The sequence below is a fragment of the Microtus oregoni genome, unplaced genomic scaffold, assembly GCF_018167655.1.
Source record: "Microtus oregoni isolate MIOR12 unplaced genomic scaffold, Mior012 000022F_ref0000154, whole genome shotgun sequence".
In the NCBI taxonomy this organism is placed as follows: Eukaryota; Metazoa; Chordata; class Mammalia; order Rodentia; family Cricetidae; genus Microtus; species Microtus oregoni.
The window spans coordinates 32,636,945-32,655,847 of NW_024543081.1; the positions used below are offsets into that span (position 1 = coordinate 32,636,945).

Here is an 18,903-nt window from a genome sequence, read left to right on the forward strand (position 1 = left end):
AGTATTTCATTTTTACACTTAATGGTGTAAGTGCTGGGCTTATTTGTGGTAGAGCACTTGAATACAGCATACCCAAGACCCTGGTTTCAATCCTATGACCTGAAAAAGAGAAAAGTGCTCACAAGTGGGATAGCTATGTTATGCAGGAACGCTATTGGATTCTCATAACTTATGGTAGATGCAAAAATGAGAAATAATGTAATAATAATCTCCCGTAACCTCTATCTACTTTTAAAAGACTTTTTTAATTAAAAATACATGTTTAACATACTGTTTAAGTGCAGTAATGTACATTGTGTTTGCATATATGAATATTCTGTATATGTTATATCTATTTTTTTAAGGTACAAGAATTGTTTACCCATGATTATGGAGAGATTTTTAATGTCCAGTTACCAGATAAGGAAGAACGGACCAAATTTTTTGAAGACTTGATTTTAAAACAAGCTGCAAAGCCTCCTATGTCAAAAAAGAAAGCAGGTTAGTTATTTCAGCTAATAGAGAATATTTTTAAGAAAATGGAACTAGGGCTGGAGAGATGGCTCAGAGGTTAAGAGCACTGATTGCTCTTCCAGAGGTCCTGAGTTCAATTCCCAGCAACCACATGGTGGCTCACAACCATCTATAATGAGATCTGGTGCCCTCTTCTGGCATACAAACTTACATTGCAGGAATGTTGTATACATAATAAATAAATAAATCTTTAAAAAGAAAAAAGAAAATGGAACTAAGTAAGTAACAGTTAATAAATTGACATTTACCTGATAGCACAAACTCAAACCCTCAGTTATGAAGGTGACATGTTTACTGTTTAAAATACCTCTGCTTCCTGCTAAAATAGACTAAAATGTTCCAGGCTCATTTTTAGAACTGTGTTTTTTCTTTTCAAGATTATTTTTGACTGTGTAGAGGTATACACACATGAGAGCTGGTGCTGGTGAAGGTCAGAATAGGGTGGCTGAATCCCTGGAACTAGAGTTTTAAGCAGTTGTGAGCCACCTGATTTGAGTTCTGGGAACTGAGTGCAGGATGTAGTCTTAACCACTGAGCAACCTCTCCAGCTCTAGTACTGTGTTTTTACCTATAGTACCACCACCTTTTTCTGTTTTTTGTTTGGTTTTTAAACTTTTTACCATACACACAGTGTCACAGTTTCACTTTTGGTTCTTGTAAAGTTTCTATCTTTATCCTTCCTTGCTGCCTAAAGAGTTACTTAACCTGGGGCTAGAGTTATGGATATCAGTACTGGGAATGAGCCCAGGTTCACTGCAGGATCAACAGAAGCTCTTAACTGTTGAGCTCATTCTTGAGAGAGGGCTCCCCTCATTTCTTCTTTGTTTTTTGAGGTATGGTTTCTCTGTATAGCTTTGGCTGTTCTAGAACTCACTCCATAGACTAGGCTGACCTTGAACTCAAAGAAATCTGTCTGCCTCTGCCTCCCAAGTGTTGGGACTAAAGGTGTGTGCCACAACTGCCTGGCTTAGATTTTTTATCTTTATGTGTGTGCATGCACACATTAGAAAGATAGCTTATAGAAGTCACTCCTGGAACTCAGATCAGGGGCTTGATGACAGGCAGTCTTACCCACCAAGCCACCTCCAAGTCCCCTTTCTTGATTATTCTTTTAGTCCTGAATATCATTGTCTTACTTCCTTAAAGGAAGTTAAAAATTTGATATATTTGGAGCATCACATTTTTTCCCATTAGTTCACAAACTAAAGACTTTTCATAGTTAAAATGCTCTTGTTTTAAGAATAATGTATTTTCACTGGGTATTGGAGACACACGCCTTTAATCCTAGCATTTGGAAGGTAGAGGCAGGTGGATCTTTGTGAGTTTGAGGCCAGCCTGGTCTACAAGAGCTAGTTCCAGGACAGGCTCCAAAGCTACAGAGAAACCCTGTCTCAAAAAACCAAAAAAAAAAAAAAAAAAAAAAAAAAAAAAAGAATAATGTATTTTCAAAGTTTGTAAATTACAGTTATTTCTGGAATATATGTAGGGATAAGACTAAATTCTTGGTTTCCTATCAGTTGTAAAGAAAATAGTCCCTCAAAGTCTTATTCTGTATAATTTGAGTCATTTGCTGCCCTCTTTTGTGGAGGTTATTAACTAAAATCTTCCATCCACATGAAGTTTTGCAGGCCTTGGAGGTACTCCCAGTAGCACCACCACCTGAACCAAGATCGCTGACAGCAGAAGAAGTTAAACAGCTGGAAGAACAAGAGGAAGATACATTTAGAGAACTCAGGATTTTCTTAAGAAATGTCACACATAGGCTTGCTATTGATAAGCGATTCCGAGTCTTTACCAAGCCTGTTGATCCTGATGAGGTATTACTAATTTCCTCTCTAGATGAAATATGTATAAGCCATAATGATTAAAAAAAAAAGCAGAAAGTTTGAATAGTTTATGTAGGTGTTCTGCTCTACTCTGAACTTGTTTTCTCTATAATGGACACGTGAACTCAGTGTCCTAAGCACGTATGGACTTTAAAGAGCGATGTAATCTATTTCCTTTGTTGCAGAGAACAATTAGCTTTTCTACCCATCTAAACAAAAGAAATTTGACAATATTTTAATTCCACGTGGTATTACCACTATATATAGAATCAAAATTGAGCTTAGAGTTAGGATTTTTTTGGTTTTTGAAACAGGAATTGGCTTTGTAGTCCATGCTGTCCTGGAATTACCATATAGTCTAGGCTATAGTGGAACTCAAAAATCCTCCTGTCTGAGCATCCTGAACACTGGATTACAGGTTTGTCTCACAGTATTTTCAGAGTCCTTTCCTAAGTCAACATTGAAGAATGGATTGCAGTTGGCATGAGGAACAAAATAGTGTATATTACTGGAGAATATAACTGACCAAGAATAGGACTAAATATAAAGCAGAAATAGATTGAAATAGAAGAAAAGTATCCTTATTTATACTATTTCCTCTGTATTGCCTTTGCAGAAAAACTTAATTATTTTTATGTGTAGAGTTTATTAAGTGATTTGGTCATTTGCTTGAATTTTAGGTTCCTGATTATGTCACTGTGATAAAGCAACCAATGGACCTTTCATCTGTAATCAGTAAAATTGATTTACATAAGTATTTGACTGTGAAAGACTATTTGCAGGATATTGATCTAATCTGTAGTAATGCTTTAGAATACAATCCAGATCGAGATCCTGGAGGTGAGCATGAGTGAATTTCTTTTCAGGGTTGGTGTGGGGCTCCTAACATTTAATAAGGGTTGATGGTTTTGTTTGTTTTTGTTTTTTCGAAACAGGGTTTTTCTGTGTTGCTTTGGAGCCTGTTTTGGAACTAGCTCTTGTAGACCAGGCTGGCCTCGAACTCACAAGATCTGCCTGCTTCTTTCTGCCTCCTGAGTGCTGGGATTAAAGGCTTGCCCCGCCACCACCCAGTTGATGGTTTGTTTTTTAATGTCAGATGTTACATTATAATAAATATTTTACATTAAAAAAAATCATGTCATTCTCTCAATAGCCTTATCCCATTCTACGGCTGAGAAAGGTATAATTTAGAAAGATTAAAACTTGGGGCTGGAAAGATGGCTCAGTGGTTAAGGGCACTGACTGCTCTTCCAGAGGTCTTGAGTTCAATTCCCAGCAACCACATGGTGGCTCACAACCATCTGTAATGAGATCTGGCGCCCTCCTCTGGCATGTGGGCATATATGGAGGCAGAATGTTGTATACATAATAAATAAATAAATCTAAAACAAGAAAAAGAAAGAAAGATTAAAACTTTGTTCAGGGTCACAGTACCAGGAACAGACAAGGGAAATATTTGAAAGCACTTTTTTTTTCCACTCACTTTCCCAAATATTAACCACACGATATATCCTTTAATGCAGTGGTCCTCAACCTTTAACATAGTTCCTCAAGTTTTGCTGGCCCTTAACAATAAAATTATTTTGTTGCTACTTCATAACTGTAATTTTGCTGCTGTTATGAATTATAATGTAAGTATTTGATATTCAAAATATCTGATCTTCAACCCCTGTGGGGGTCGTCATCCACTAGGTTGAGAACAGCTACACTAATGAGACAAATTAGCTTGTTTATGTTTCTTGAAAGTGGGAAGATAAACACTAATAAAATGAATTTCAAAGTATTCCCTTTAAGATTTCAAAGTATTTTCCATTTTTTAAAAAAATGATTTATTTATTATTTTATATGCATTGGTGTTTTGCCTGCATGTGTATTTGTATGAGAGTGTCCAGTTTCCTGGAACTGAATTTACCAACAGTAGTGAGCTGCCTTATAGGTTCTGGGAGTTGAACCTAGGTCCTCTGGAAGAGCAGCCAGTGCTCTTAACTGAGCCATCTCTCAAAGTGTTCTTTTAGTTAAAACATACTTTTTTGCTGTTTTGAGACAGTATTCCTGTCTTTGCCTCTCAAGACTGGGATTATAGGCATGTGCTTTTAGGCTTGGACACATTTTTATTGCATAAGTAATGGAGTGTAATACTTGCCTAATATTAATAGTAATATTAAAGGTATGTGTGCGTGCATGCATGTGTATACTCACATGTGTGCATAGGTACCTATGTGTATAGAGTTAATTGGGCTATCATTAGACCTCTAAAATGTAGTACTTAGAATGATTTATGTAGGGAACTATTAAAAGTTCCTTTTGCAGGGTGGTGGTTGTATACATCTTTCAATCCCACCACTTGGGATGCAGAGTCAGGGCGGATCTTTGAGTTTGAGGTCAGCGTGGTCTATCTACAGAGCGAGATCCAGAATAGCAAGGATTGAACAACCTGTGTGTGTGTGTGTGTGTGTGTGTGTGTGGTGGTGGGGGGGATATGGTTCTTTTGTTCATTTGGAGTTGTTTGTTTGTGACTGGGTCTCACAGTATAGCCCTTACTTGCCTAAAACTCAGAGATCTGTCTACCTCTGCTTCCCCAGTGTTGGGATTAAAGAATGCTAGGCCGCTATTAATTTGGTGTAGCTCAGGTTGACCTTGACCTGGCTGTAGTTAAGAGTGACCTTGAGCTCCTGCTACACCCATTCAGTCCCCTATGCTGGCATTAAAGATATATTTGAAAAGTTCCTTAAAATAATTGAAAGGGTGCTGGAGAGATGGCTTAGGGGTTAAGAGCATTGCCTCCTCTTCCAAAGGTCCTGAGTTCAATTCCCAGCAACCACATGGTGGCTCACAACCATCTGTAATGGGGTCTGGTGCCCTCTTCTGGCCTGCAGTCATACACACAGATAGAATATTGTATACATAATAAATAAATATTTAAAAAATAATAATAATAATTGAAAGCACACTGAGCTATATCCCTTGCCCTTTTTCTGATATTTTGAATCTTAATAGAGCACAGCAAAAATGCTTTGGATGTAGGCTGCAATATTGAATCAGATATCCAAATCATTAGGTTATCACCTAAACCAGAATATAAAAGTTCTGGTAGATTTACTCTTATGAAGTTGAGGAATTGTAGTGATTACTATCTTTACCCAAAATATTAAGTTTACTTTTGGAAAAATATTAAGAATTCTATTTCCTTATTTCTCAGATCGTCTTATTAGGCATAGAGCCTGTGCTTTAAGAGACACTGCCTATGCAATAATCAAAGAAGAGCTTGATGAAGACTTTGAGCAGCTTTGTGAAGAAATTCAGGAATCTAGGAAGAAAAGAGGTAGAGAAATGCTTAGGCATTGAAGAAGATGTTTTAAATAAATCCTTTGATTCTTTGCATGATTTTGAGTTCTGGAAATAATTTTGAAAACTTATCTGTTTAAAAGGTTGTAGCTCCTCCAAATATGCGCCATCTTATTACCATGTCATTCCGAAGCAAAATTCCACTTCTGCTAGTGATAAGAGGTCAGACCAAGAGCAGAATGAAAAGCTAAAGGCACCTTGTACTCCTGTGGCTTGCAGCTCCCCTGGTAAGTACTCTTGAGTAATTTTCATTTATGAAGTTCTTTCATACTCTCTCCATGTCCTCTGTCTTGCATTTTGCTTTATTAATATACTAAATTGCATCTGTTTTACTGATATTCAAGCAACTAAACTGTAAAATAGCTAAATCGTTCTCTTCCATATACATTTTGACAAATACAGTTAGGTGTTCAGCGATAGAGCCTTGGCGTTGTGCTGAAGTTTGCCTCTTTTTACAACCAATCAGCTATCTCCCAAGTTCTAGTAATTCTATTTCCATAATGATCTTTCAAGTTTACCCTATGTTCTCTCCTATTGTAATTTCTGCTAAGTTTCACCTCTTCCCAAGACAATGAAGCACGGTCTTACTGTATCTACCTTAGACAGATTATTTAAGTTCTTTATACTTTTGTTTCTTCCATTGTAAAGTGAAGATGTTAATGGTAGCTAACCTCGTCAGCTTAAAAATGAAATTCTAATATGGTCAGAATATTTTAGCTATATTAGCGTAAACTAAAGCCGGGCGGTGGTGGCGCACGCCTTTAATCCCAGCACTCGGGAGGCAGAGGCAGGCGGATCTCTGGGAGTTCGAGGCCGGCCTGGTCTACAAGAGCGAGTTCCAGGACAGGCACCAAAGCTACAGAGAAACCCTGTCTCGAAAAACCAAAATAAATAAATAAATAAGTAGATAGATATATTAGCGTAAGCTATTTTAACTCTTACCTTTCAATTATTTAGTGTATTTCACATATTGCTGCTCAGATGTTTGTTTTTTGTTTTGTTGAGACAGGGTTTCTCTGTGTATCCCTGGCTGCCCTGGAACTCACTCTGTGGACCAGACTGGCCTCTCCTGGGATTACAGGCGTGTGCCCCCGACACCTTTCCATTTCTCAGTCTTGTCACAGTGCTTCCCTTTTCTGTATTTCAGCCAGGTGGAAGTACTATGGTGTCTTGACTTTACTTTTTCACCTTTTTTTTCTCTTTAAACTCTTCCTTAAAACTAAGAAAATTGTTAGATATTCTTTATCTTTTTCTTTTGTTAAATTCCTTAAAGCTCAGCTGAAGAGGAAAATTCGTACTAAGTCTAAGTGGCACGTAGATAACAAAATAAAGCGAAGGAAACTTTCACAAGCAAAATACAATCAAATCCGGAGTGATACAGAGGAAAGTCAGCATACAAGTGCAGAACACACTGAGCTTGGAAATACAGAAGAGTCTGCAATAGAGGAAAATGAGAAGCAAAATGCTTCTGAAAGCAACATAGACTTGAAAAATAACTCAAGTATCTCTAATATTGAGAATGAACTTGAAGAATCTAATCAAACTACAGTGTGTACAGAACTGAGAAAAGATAAAATTGATTGTAATGGAGATGCTTCTAGCTCCCAGATCATAGAGATTCCTGATGAAAATGAATCAAAAGGTAAGTCTCCTTAAATGGTAAATATACCTTTACTCAATTCCTAAACAAGTCACACCACTTCATTGTTTTTTGCATCTTTCAGAGCACAAATGTTAACTAAATAGAAAAATAGCATTATTTTTACTTACCCTTTCATCTAATAAACCAAACACGCATGTATACATAAAATAAAAATAAAATCTCAAAAATGTTTAATTAATTGAGTGCAACCACAGTATTAGAGCAAACTACTGCACACAAGAGAATGGAAGCCAACCACTAACCCATGTGCGGGGGCGGGGGTATGGGAAGAGGGAAGCGAAGATGCAGACTTTTTCCTCCAGCCATATACTACAAAAGGAATACTAAATGAGTCAAGTAAATGGGCAAAGACTTGAAAAGACTTTGATCAAATAAGAGATTATACCATTAGCACCCAGCTTAATATTAGCTTCTAGTAATCAGATCCTATTAATTGTTAAGAGAAAGTGATACCTTCCTACCAAGTTCAAGGTACTTGTTACAGAATTTCCTAAATATTCAATTTGAGGAATTATTTCTGATATTGTTACGTTTCTGTTGGGGTTTGTTTGTTTGCTTTGAGACAAAGCTTAACTGAGTAGCTTCTACTGATCTAGAATTCATGTAGATCAGGAGGGATTACCACAACCAGCCAAATACTTCTTAAACCGTATGCTATTTTTTAATGCAAATGGCATGTCATAACCTGTTACATATTCTGTTATTAATCTAATTATTATTTGCCTTAGGCATTATGTTTGTGAACCAAATAATAATTGTTTGATCTTTTACTCTAGAAATGTGTCTTCTGCGAATGACTCGAGCTAGACGGTCTGAAGTAGAGCAGCAGCATCTCATCAGCGTAGAGAAGGCTCTGGCGATTCTCTCTCAGCCTACACCCTCACTTGTTGTGGACCATAAGCAGTTAAAAGTATGTTAAGCTGAAATAATGCTTTCACTAGGCATTTTTCTCTTCCTCGCACACTGGATTACAGACTAATAGTAAATTAACAGATTCCTTTTAGCTTCCTTGTCCTTCAGAAAAAGATCTTCTGACCTGGAGAATTGACTCAGAGGTTAAGAGCTCTTAAGGACCTAGGTTTAATCCCCAACACCTACATGATGGCTTTAAACTCAGTCCACTGGGATCCAGCCCCCTCTTCTCACTTTTGGGCAGCAGGCATGCACATAGCACGCCTTAAATTTAAATAGATTATTTAAAAAATGTCTGGAGATGTTTGTGTATACAATTGAAATTAGCCACTTATGCTATAGTTTGGGGATAATAAGAGTTACCCAGGGCCAAGACGGGTGCTACAGAATGAAGGAAATGTAAAAGAATCATTGCCAGAAACTGCCATGTCCCCACTGTAACTTAGTCTGCCTACATTCTGCCTTTATAATACTTCACTAAGCGAAAACTTACTGCAAGGAATTAATCTGACACATATGCTTGTTTTCTTTTAGAATCTTTTGAAGACTGTTGTTAAGAAAAGTCAGGAATATAATATATTCCAGCTGGAAAACTTGTATGCAGTAATCAGCCAGTGTATTTATGAGCATCGCAGGGACTATGACAAAACAGTTCTTGTTCAGGTAAACTTTTGACTTAAAACTTTTTTGTTTATTTTTAGACAGGGTCTCCTTATGTAGCACCAGTTGTCTGGAACTCATGTAGACCAGGCAGGCTTCAAACTCATAGACATCTACCTTCTACTTAGGCCTCCCTGGTGCTGGGATTCTGGTGTGTACCACCATGCCTGGCTAACTCAAAACATTTTATGTTCCTTTTGCCATATAATATCACCCTTAAAGATGACTGAAACCTTTAACTTATAAAAATTTAAAGACCGACCAAGGTGCAGTAACAATATCTGGGGTATAGGCAGAAGGATCAGAGTTTAAGGTTGTCTACTATATAGTATGTTCAAGGCCAGCTTGACTACAAAAATAACTGTCTCAAAACCAAAAAATACTAATTCAAAGACCATTCTTATTTGAAGGATATGGATTCACAAACTCAATGTATCACAAATCTAGAACTTCATTAGGTTGTTTCTATAATAAGTAGTGGCTCCATAGTATCGATAAAACTGAAAAATATTTTGTATGTTTTAGTAGATATATAGCTTCTTTTAAAATAGCATTTTCTCCCTAAGTGTTTAAGGCAGGTATGGTGGTGTACATCTCTAATCCCAGATTTGGGCAGCTGAAGCACAAGAATCAAGTTTAGTTAGTAAGACCTCTTCTCAAGAATAAACAAAGGTAGCCCACTTGTCTTTACTTGATCTTTATGGAAGGGATAGGAATATTAATTTTGAAAAATACATGTTAAAGGCTACTTAGGTTGCCAGTATAGCCACCTAGTATATGGGGAGGATGTGTGGAATATTTATTTAGTATACTAAGATATGTACATGCTATGTATATAATACTATTGTTTAAATCATATATAAGTGTACCAATAACTTACCAGGAATTTACATGAATGAAGTATTGAAACTTAACTATTTTTTTTCCTTTTACATAGAAAATGGAGCAAGCGGTAGAAAACTTCAATTGTTCCAGATCATGATGTCATTGCATCAAGTATTTTTATATTCAATTCCTGTTTGTCTTTGGACATAACTGATGCAAGATAAAATTAAATCTTGTATCTTCAAAAAAAGATTAAAATAGTAAAAGTATTTTAAATTTCCTGATATTTATGTACATGTGGTAAGATAACTGATAAGTTTTATTTGAGCAAAACACTGTAACAATAGTAATAGTTCTAGTTTGTCCAGATCTTAAAGCTATTTTGGTAATATTTTGTGGCATTTAATAATAATTTAGCAGCATTGGATTTGTTGTTGTTAGCAAAGCACTTTTAATTTGGCCCTTCCTAGTAGGTTATTATTGTATTAGACTAGAGTTGTATTTGTTGTATTTTTGCCATCTCTTTGTCTTTGTTTTCCTCTAATATCTTTCTCCGTCTGCCAAAATTAAAGTTGTGATTTGTAAGGGCCTCAAATACAATTCTGTACCTAATATAAAAATTAATGTTTTGGGTAAACATTTTTATAGTTCTAATTTGAGCTAATAAAGGTTTAAAAATGTATTGTTTACTTTGTAATTATATATACAACAAATGACAAGTGACTAGTTTTATATTTGACAACTGTTTATCTTTCTACCGTTGTATTTAGATTATATTCTATAATTCTTTTTATATGCATATATAACTATGAATGTGAATTTTGTGTTACTGATACCAAAAATACATTTCTTTCTTAAAGTTGAAGCCATTTGCTTCTATACAGTGTTCGGTGGGACATTAAGGCCTTTGCTTCCAGAGCAGCATCTGTTTGGAAAGTGTGTTTGAGAGGAATAGAAAGTGGTAACTAAAGTGAGAGGCTGTGGTTTGTTGATGCTGTGATGGTAAGGATGGAACCCCAGACCAGTGTACACTGAGCACATACCTAGCTCAAGAGTTTAGATTTTAGTATAGTTTTATTATGTGGATGTTTAAAAGATTTCTAAGATTCAGTAATTTGAATACCTTAATTAGTAGATGCTGCCTTATATACCTATTAAAAATGCCAAACACTGATAACATTTGAACATGTGCATATTCCTAAATATTGTACAAATTGAGTGTGATTGAATACATCTGTGATCTCAGTCCTGGAGGCAGAGACGGGAAGATCATTCATTAGCTAGCTACACAGTAAGTTTGAGGCCAGCCTGGCTACTTGAGACTATCTCAAAAAAAGCAAAAATAAATAAACAAAGGGATTATACATAATAGTTTTTGCTGATGTTTATTATAATTTATTTCAAATGTATCCTTTTATTGTGCATCATTTATAATAAATTTTAAAGTTAAAAGCTTAACTTGTTTTTAGTTCTTACTTTAGAAGAACATTGTTAGTGTATATTCATCATAACACATGTGAAGGTCAGAGGACAGCTCTGGGGAGTCTTCCACCTTCACACTAATCCTAGGGATCAAATCTGGATTATTAGGCTTTATGGTAGGTGCCTTTATATACTGGGCCATCTTGCTGCCCCTTAAACTGAGTAAGGATAGGACAGCAAAGCCTCCTGAGTGCTGGGATTAAAGGCGTGTGCCGCCACCGCCCAGCAAAAGGCCCATTTTTGAGAAGGTGGTTGGAAAACCCAAAATGTAGTGTAAGAGATGCGGGGCTCCTCCAAGTCATTGGCAGTTCTTTTTTTTTTTTTTTTTTTTTTTTGGTTTTTCGAGACAGGGTTTCTCTGTGGTTTTGGAGCCTGTCCTGGAACTAGCTCTTGTAGACCAAGCTGGTTTCGAACTCACAGAGATCCACCTGCCTCTGCCTCCCAAGTGCTGGGATCATTGGCAGTTCTTAAATTAGTTGTCATGAGTGTGACTCAACAAAACCGAGTCACCAGGCTTGGTGAGTCTCTTGTCATTTGAAAGCCCTGTGTACCTCAGGGCCCAGTTGGTAGAGTATGTGCTTAGCATAAATGGAGTCCTGGGTTCAGTCCCTAGCGTTGTATGCGCCTGGCACAGTGGCACACACCTGTAATTCCAGCAGCACTTGGGAAGTAGTAAGGGCATTAGAATTTCAAGGTCATCTTCTGAGTCCTGAGGTCAGCTGGGATACTTGAGACCCTGTCTCAATCAATCAATAGCTCCCCCCACCCAAAAATGCCCATGTTCACTTAACCTCAGTGGAGAGGCCAGTGTTGCGTAATTTAGTCTTCTGTGTGAAACTCAGATTATAAGAAAGTGTGAGCCCAGAAGTCAACCCAGGTTTTCTGTCACGGAAAACAGCCACAATTCACCAACACCATCTCTAACGTGCATCTGGGTCACCTCTGTAATACAGAGAAGTCTCACCTCATCTATGGTCTACAGCCCATCTATTGATCCTCACAAAATCCCCACAAGGATTAGAGGTGGGTTCTAATACCATTTTCACTTTACAAATAAGAAAACAGGCTTAGCTTAAGTCATTGGGCATTGTCACACAAAAGAGGAAGAAGCAGGACTTAAACCTAGACCTGTGTGACTTGAAACCCCCCTTCTTCCTCTTCCTTCTCTCTTTTCCTCCTTTTCTCTTTTCCTTCTTAAGATTGTTTTCCGTGTATGGGTGTTTTGCCTGCACAGTTATCTGTATACCGCATGTGTACAGCGCCCCCCAGAGGCCAGAAGAGGGTGTCAGCTACCTTAGAACTGGAGCTGCAGATGGCTGAGAGCAACACTGAGGGTACTGGGAATGGACCAGGACCTTTGAAAGAGGAGCCAGTGCCGCTAGCTGCTGAGTCATAGCTCCAGCCTTGTTTCACTCTGCAACCATGCTGGGATTCGAACACTGTAAGGAAGTGTTCTACCACCGAGCCACGTCATCCTCAGCAAAACCCACTTTCTTAATCACATCTCTTAATAGATATTGTACATTACCCCCACTCCCCACCATCACCGTTTGATGGTCAGCATTCCAGGATGGGTCAACAGCAACCTCCTCAAGCACTGGGAACCTGCCACCTGGAGTTGACTGGGTGCCAGGAGGCCGCACCACTGTGAATACATGCTGTATTTACAGAGAAGCCTTGTCTCCTGCTTTGGATAGATCTGAGATGCCGTCTTCACTGGAGCTTCTCCAAGTTCAAACCCTACTGGACGCTTCCTTTTCCTGTTTCACCTCTCCCTTAGAGGGGCGTCACCTACCAAAGAAACCACTTACTTTTTTGCAATCCTTTGCTTAGGGCTGTTTTAGGAAGAGCCTGACCTAGGCTATTCCGTTTATGAAAGTTGAAAGATACTAAGTACCTATAAGAGCTACATTGTTTTTGTTTATATACCTCAGGTTTTGGTGTATTCGTTACTTTTGTGTCTCTATGACCAAAAACCTCACAGAAGGAAGATTTATCTTGAGCCGCTGTTTCAAAGGATTCCATCCGTACATGGTTGCTGAGTCCTGTGTCTGAGTCAAGCATCCATATCACAGCACAGCAAAGAGCAGACAGACAGAGGGATCCAGGAGGGGGTGGGGGAGCTGGCCGGAGGGGGGCGTAGCATGCCTCAAGAACTGACTTCTATTGACTAGTTCAAGATAGATCCCAGCTCTCAAAGCCCCCTGACCTTCCAGATTCAAACCATAACACTCGGCTGTTGAACTTCACAAACCAGCATTGTTTTCTTCCATTTTCAAATTTCTTCCCATTGTAAAAATTGTTTTGCTTTATAATCATGCAGTGTTCGGAGCCTGCTTTAAAACAAAGAAAAAGAAACGTGTTTAAGATAGATAATTTTAACGCGCAAAGGTTGGAAATGAAACTGCTTACGTTTGAGTAACCGACTTTGCCAGCATCATTGCTCTGGCTGGGAATCAAGAGAACAACACTTAGCATGCAGCGAGGGGGTCCTTGGAAGACTTCTGTCTTCAGAACTCCTGCCCAATCAAAACAATTTCAAAGAGATGTGACAAAAATGCTTCACAGATCAAAGTGAGCTGGATATGGATGCCCTGTACATGTGGACTTTGTGAGCTACAAGCATGAGCTTTAAAAGCCCATTGTGGGACTAGGGGAAGAAAAAAAGAACCGTAGCAATAGATAATGTATTCATGAAATAATTTGCAAACTGATTACGTGTGATGAATCCTAATTATAGCTATTTACTGGGGTGAATATTTAGGAAAATCAGAGTCTTGAAAAAACAAGACAAGCTTTTGCTTTAATTATTTAGGAAGAAAATAAGTTACCCTCAATCTTATGTTCTGTAATTAATTTTTTCACTCAGTTTAATATGCTTTATATTTAGGACCAGAGCATATGTGTGTTTTCTGTTTCTTAAAATTTTCCAGGCTCCCCACCTCACTAGGAAAAATGTAAATTACCACTCTCACATGAATTCTGTGGTTTCATCTGAACCTTCACCTCACAGCTGTGGTATGAAATATAGTCACTAGCATGCCATTCTATCCCAAAAGACCCTGTCTTTATCTCCTTAGCCCAGGTAGTCTTGCAGGAGATGAAACAGATAACCTAACACTTTCTTTTATTAAAAATAGCCAACCTGGAAATATAATGAAATGCTCGTAGTTTGGAAGAAAGGGAAAATATAAACAAACGCTCTGCTCTGTGTTTTGTTGTTGCTTTTTTAAATTTATTTTTATTTCAGGTACACTCCTTTGCTTGCATGTATATCTGTGTGAAGGTATCAGATCACCTGGAAGGAAACACAGCATCTGTATTCCTCTTTACACCAAAGAAATGGGAATAATTGGTTGGAGTGGGGATAGAAAACAGATGTTTGTTTTGAAGCATCAGGTGTTTTTACCGTCTTAAGGAGTGCTGAAAAAACGCTGACATGAGCTATAAAATGCAATTTGATTTTATATAATTTAAAACAAAGGCATGATGGTGGTGCATGCCTACAAGTCCAGCATTTGGTAGGCAGAAGCAGAAGGAGGAGGCTTGTCAGTCCAGGGCTAGCCTAGACTATACACGGAGACCTTGTTGCAAAATTCTCAAACAGAGAGGTTATAATGTAAAAAGTCTTGAAAAGTATCCAGTATCACTACCTATCCGTGGACCTGAGTTGCTAAAAAAGACACGGTCATAAATAGCTAAGGGACACTTCTCAGGAACCAAGACAGACCTGTGTCTTACCTGACACAGAGCTGGAGACAGACACTTTGGCGGTGTAAGAGCAAGAACAGACCGCCTCCTTCTACCCTGTTTTCCTATTGTTTCCAGCTGAATTCTGCCAAAACCCACAGGTTAACTCCTAACACCCTGTACCCCAGTATGTGCTCATGTTTAGGGTCAGGCTCTTTTGCAGAGATGAGTTAAAATGAGGTTATTAAGGCAGATTCTAGCCAGGGGGGCTGGGAGGGGCCAGAGAGAACCAGTACATTCCAGTACCTTTTTCTTTAAAAGGTCATTAGAACCCCCCCCCCCACACCCCGCTCCTAGATAAAACACCAATAGTATCTAGGCTTCCCCCTATTTCATTTCCTAGGAATGTTAGGGTTTTACATTTTACATTTGTTCCTACAGTTGAATTGATCTTTTTGAAGAGGGTAATCTGTTTTTATTGTCCTTTATAGTCTAGGAATGTAGCTCAATGGTAGGCTGCTTGCTTAGCATGGATGAAACCCTAAGTTCAGCCCCTAGCACTGAAAAAAACAAAAAAAAAAGTCCAATCAGCTACAGCAAGAGGAACGGGCAATGTTGGGGAGAAGAGGAAGGTTTGTGTGGGCATTGGAGGATGCATGCAAGCAAGGGAAGTTTTGGAAGATAGCTGCAAAGTCAGTTATACAACAGCTCACATCTCTAGACGTGCACCACAGCCTCCTCTCATATTGTCAAATAGTAAAAAGAAAAACAAAACCAAACAAACGACTTCATTTTTTTTTTTTTTTTTTTTTTTTTTTTTTTTTTTTTTTTTTTTGCCAGGCTGTGGTGGCACACGCCTGTAATCCCAGTACTCAGGAGGCAGAAGCTGGTGGATCTCTGAGTTCGAGGTCAGCATGGTCTACAGAGCAAGATCCACCTACCTCTGCCTCTCTTGACTCTGCTAGAGTCTGCCTTAATGCTTAAACCAAGAGTGTATTATAGCCTAAGGAGTGAAAAGCAGAGGAGGTTGTCCACTTCCTGACAGCTAAGAAGCCAGGGAGAGACAGCAGTAAGGCCCTAGTGACCGGACTCCTCCTCCTGCTAGCCCAGCTATGAATTCCTGATCCAGTGCCTCTCAATAGCACCACCAAATGGGGAAAACGGAAACTTCATAACCAAGTCATAATACTGGGCCGTGTTCTAGAGGGTTTTTGTTTTATGTAGCACGTGCACATGCGTGTGAAGGTCAGAGGTCAACAACGAGTGTATTCCACTGCACTCCACCTTGTTTTGTGAGTCAGTCTCTCACTGAGTCCAGAGCTCTCTAATTTGGCTAGACGCGCTAGCCAGGGACTCAGTCTCTATCTCCTGTGTCCTCGCCACCAGGTACTAAGGTTAAGTTATAAATCTGAACTCAGATCCTCATGACTGCTTGTACTGACTGTACTTTAAAGCCAGTACTTTACTGACTGAGCTTCTGTCCCAGCCATTTAGAAGAGTCTTTGTTTGTCTATTTGTGGTGTTCGTTTGTTTTTTGAAACAGGTTTTCTCTGTGTAGCCCTGGCTGTTCTGAAATTTGCTTTTTTTTTTTAAGATTTATTTATTTATTATGTATACAGTGCTCTGCCTACATATATGCTGGCAGGCCAGAAGAGGGCACCAGATCTCACTGTAGATGGTTATGAGCCACCATGTGATTGCTGAGAATTGAACTCAGGACCTCTAGAAGAGCAGGCTGTGCTCTTAACCATTGAGCCATCTCTCCAGTCCTGAAATTTGCTTTGTGGACCAGGCTGGTGTCCATCTCAATGATCCACTGGTGTCTGTCTCCTAAACACTGGCCTGAAAGGTGTGTGCCACTGGGCCAGGTTTGTGGAGGAGTCTTAAAAGGGATTAAGAGGGGGCTGGAGAGATGGCTCAGCGGTTAAGAGCATTGCCTGCTCTTCCAACTTCCAAAGGTCCTGAGTTCAATTACCGGCAACCACATGGTGGCTCACAACCATCTGTAATGAGGTCTGGTGCCCTCTTCTGGCCTGCAGGCATACATGTAGAAAGAATATTGTATACATAATAAATAAATAAATAAATTAAAAAAAAGGGATTAAGAGAGGTGAGTTTAGAAAGGACATGAGAGAGCTTTGGCCCCTGATTGAGCTAGCTCATAAGGACGTTCATCTTTCTTACCTACAGGACCGTCAGCTGGAAGAAAACCAAGGGAAGCACGATCAGTATCCTTCCCCGAGGGAAAACATGCTGGCTTCCTTTCCTCTTGTCCTGGCAGATCCTCAAGACTGTCCAGTTTGAGAGATCTTAGAGGACGTTGTCATCAACATGACTAATGTTTTCTGAGATGTTAGGATAACCTAGCCCTTTGCACAATCTGTCAACCCTTCAAGACAGAATAGATCCGTCAGTTGTGGCGCTATCTTAATTTTGCACATAAGTAAAAACAAACAGAAAAGAAGTCTGACTTGATCTCAGTGTGTGGTACATTTGATGACAAAAGTAGGTATATTAGACCTTTATTCTTGCAGTGCAGCTGTGTGGCTGTACTTACTAAGAGGTGGAATCCAGGCTGGCCTATGACTGGGGATGACAGCCAGTAGGAGGAGGCATAAGCCACCTTCAAGAGACTCTGAACCCTGTTTCTTGCTTATTTGGGCTCCCATGACTGCATGGGAATGAGTCTAAGCTATGCTACTGCATGACTAGTCATACCTGTGACCACTGCTAGTATGACTGAGGCCATTCTAGATGTACCTCCAAGTCACACAAATGCAGTCGTCTCAGACAGAACAGTCCCTCAGACAACCTACCTGCTCACTACAAAGACAGGAGCAAGTTCAATAAAGATCACTCAAACCTGGTCCAGGTAAGCAAACTATTCAGCTGTCCCCAGTCTAGTGAGCTAAGTACCTTTTTGGTACTCTCTGTGCAGTGCTGAAATCGCGCTCAAGGTCTTGTTCCTTCTGGACAAGCACTCTACCCCTAAGCTGTCTCCCACATCCAGCGCTTGGTCTTTTCAGCAGCTTGCTTTGGTGAGTTAGTCATTCAGCATGACCAATTTTGTTCACCTTCTGAACTAGCCATTAGAGAATTGTAAGACATTTTTGCTAAGGCAAATTTCTCAGGCTGCCCTAACTGTAGTCAAATGTTTAAAATATCTTAGTTTGGTGTCTTTTTGGCCTGTCTCACGGTATCATGTTTGAAAAATGGCCTTTTCATAAAGGGAAGAAAGAAGGGAACGAACAACAGAAGGAAGCCTCTACCAACAGAACTGCTGGAAGCCTGCTCGTGGAGATCAGCCGGGTACTTGTCACTTTTTATTCAAAGTGCTTTATTTCCTACTGACACTGTTGCCACTGTTCCAAAGGTGGCAGAGGCTCTGAAGAGCAAAGGGGCTGTGCTTTAAAAAACCCCCTGAATGACTTCTCATCTCTAACAGCCCTCAAGTGTCGTCAGGCCACTCTGTGTATGACAAACTGCCAGGCTTATGCATCAAAACTCCAGACTTCTCACTGTGCCAACCCATGGGGAAAACTTACTTCTGGAGCTGCACAGCTGTTAAAATCCATCATATTTACAATTTTTATAAATGAGTTTATTTTAATAAAAACAAGTTACTCTGTAAGCATGGTCTCTAGACAGATTTATGTGGGCTGGCACAATCTGCTATGGAAACATATATGCATATTGCTTAAGTCTGCAACCTTTTTTTTCCCTAAGTGCTGGTAACAGTCTTGCTTTGTGCATGGATGCCAGATCATTGGCAGCACTTCAGCCAGAAATACTGTTCCCAGCGCTGTGCCATTGAAATTGTTTCCCTGGACAGAAGTGCCCGGTGGGAATGCCCTGAAATTGGGAGGCTTTTGGGCTGTTGGCTTTAGGGAATGAAGCAGGCTGACTGCTTCAGAGAGAAGGACGGAGACTATAAATTGTTGCTAAAAAGGAGGACTAAGAAAACGGGGGGGGGGGATTAGGGAAGAG

At 39.3% G+C, this 18,903-nt stretch overlaps 1 protein-coding gene across 1 annotated transcript in view; it reads left to right on the top strand.

The window, feature by feature from the left end:
- Atad2 (ATPase family AAA domain containing 2) overlaps positions 1 to 11,202 on the top strand; it is a 47,364-nt gene extending 36,162 nt beyond the window's left edge. Inside the window, exons 20-28 of the mRNA XM_041672648.1 lie at positions 345 to 480; positions 2,134 to 2,330; positions 3,020 to 3,179; positions 5,539 to 5,661; positions 5,768 to 5,911; positions 6,958 to 7,326; positions 8,124 to 8,257; positions 8,794 to 8,922; positions 9,857 to 11,202. Coding sequence (XP_041528582.1) covers positions 345 to 480; positions 2,134 to 2,330; positions 3,020 to 3,179; positions 5,539 to 5,661; positions 5,768 to 5,911; positions 6,958 to 7,326; positions 8,124 to 8,257; positions 8,794 to 8,922; positions 9,857 to 9,901 — 1,437 coding nt within the window. The 3' untranslated portion in view covers positions 9,902 to 11,202. The remainder of the gene's footprint in view (positions 1 to 344; positions 481 to 2,133; positions 2,331 to 3,019; positions 3,180 to 5,538; positions 5,662 to 5,767; positions 5,912 to 6,957; positions 7,327 to 8,123; positions 8,258 to 8,793; positions 8,923 to 9,856) is intronic.
- The last annotated feature ends 7,701 nt before the right edge of the window (positions 11,203 to 18,903 follow it).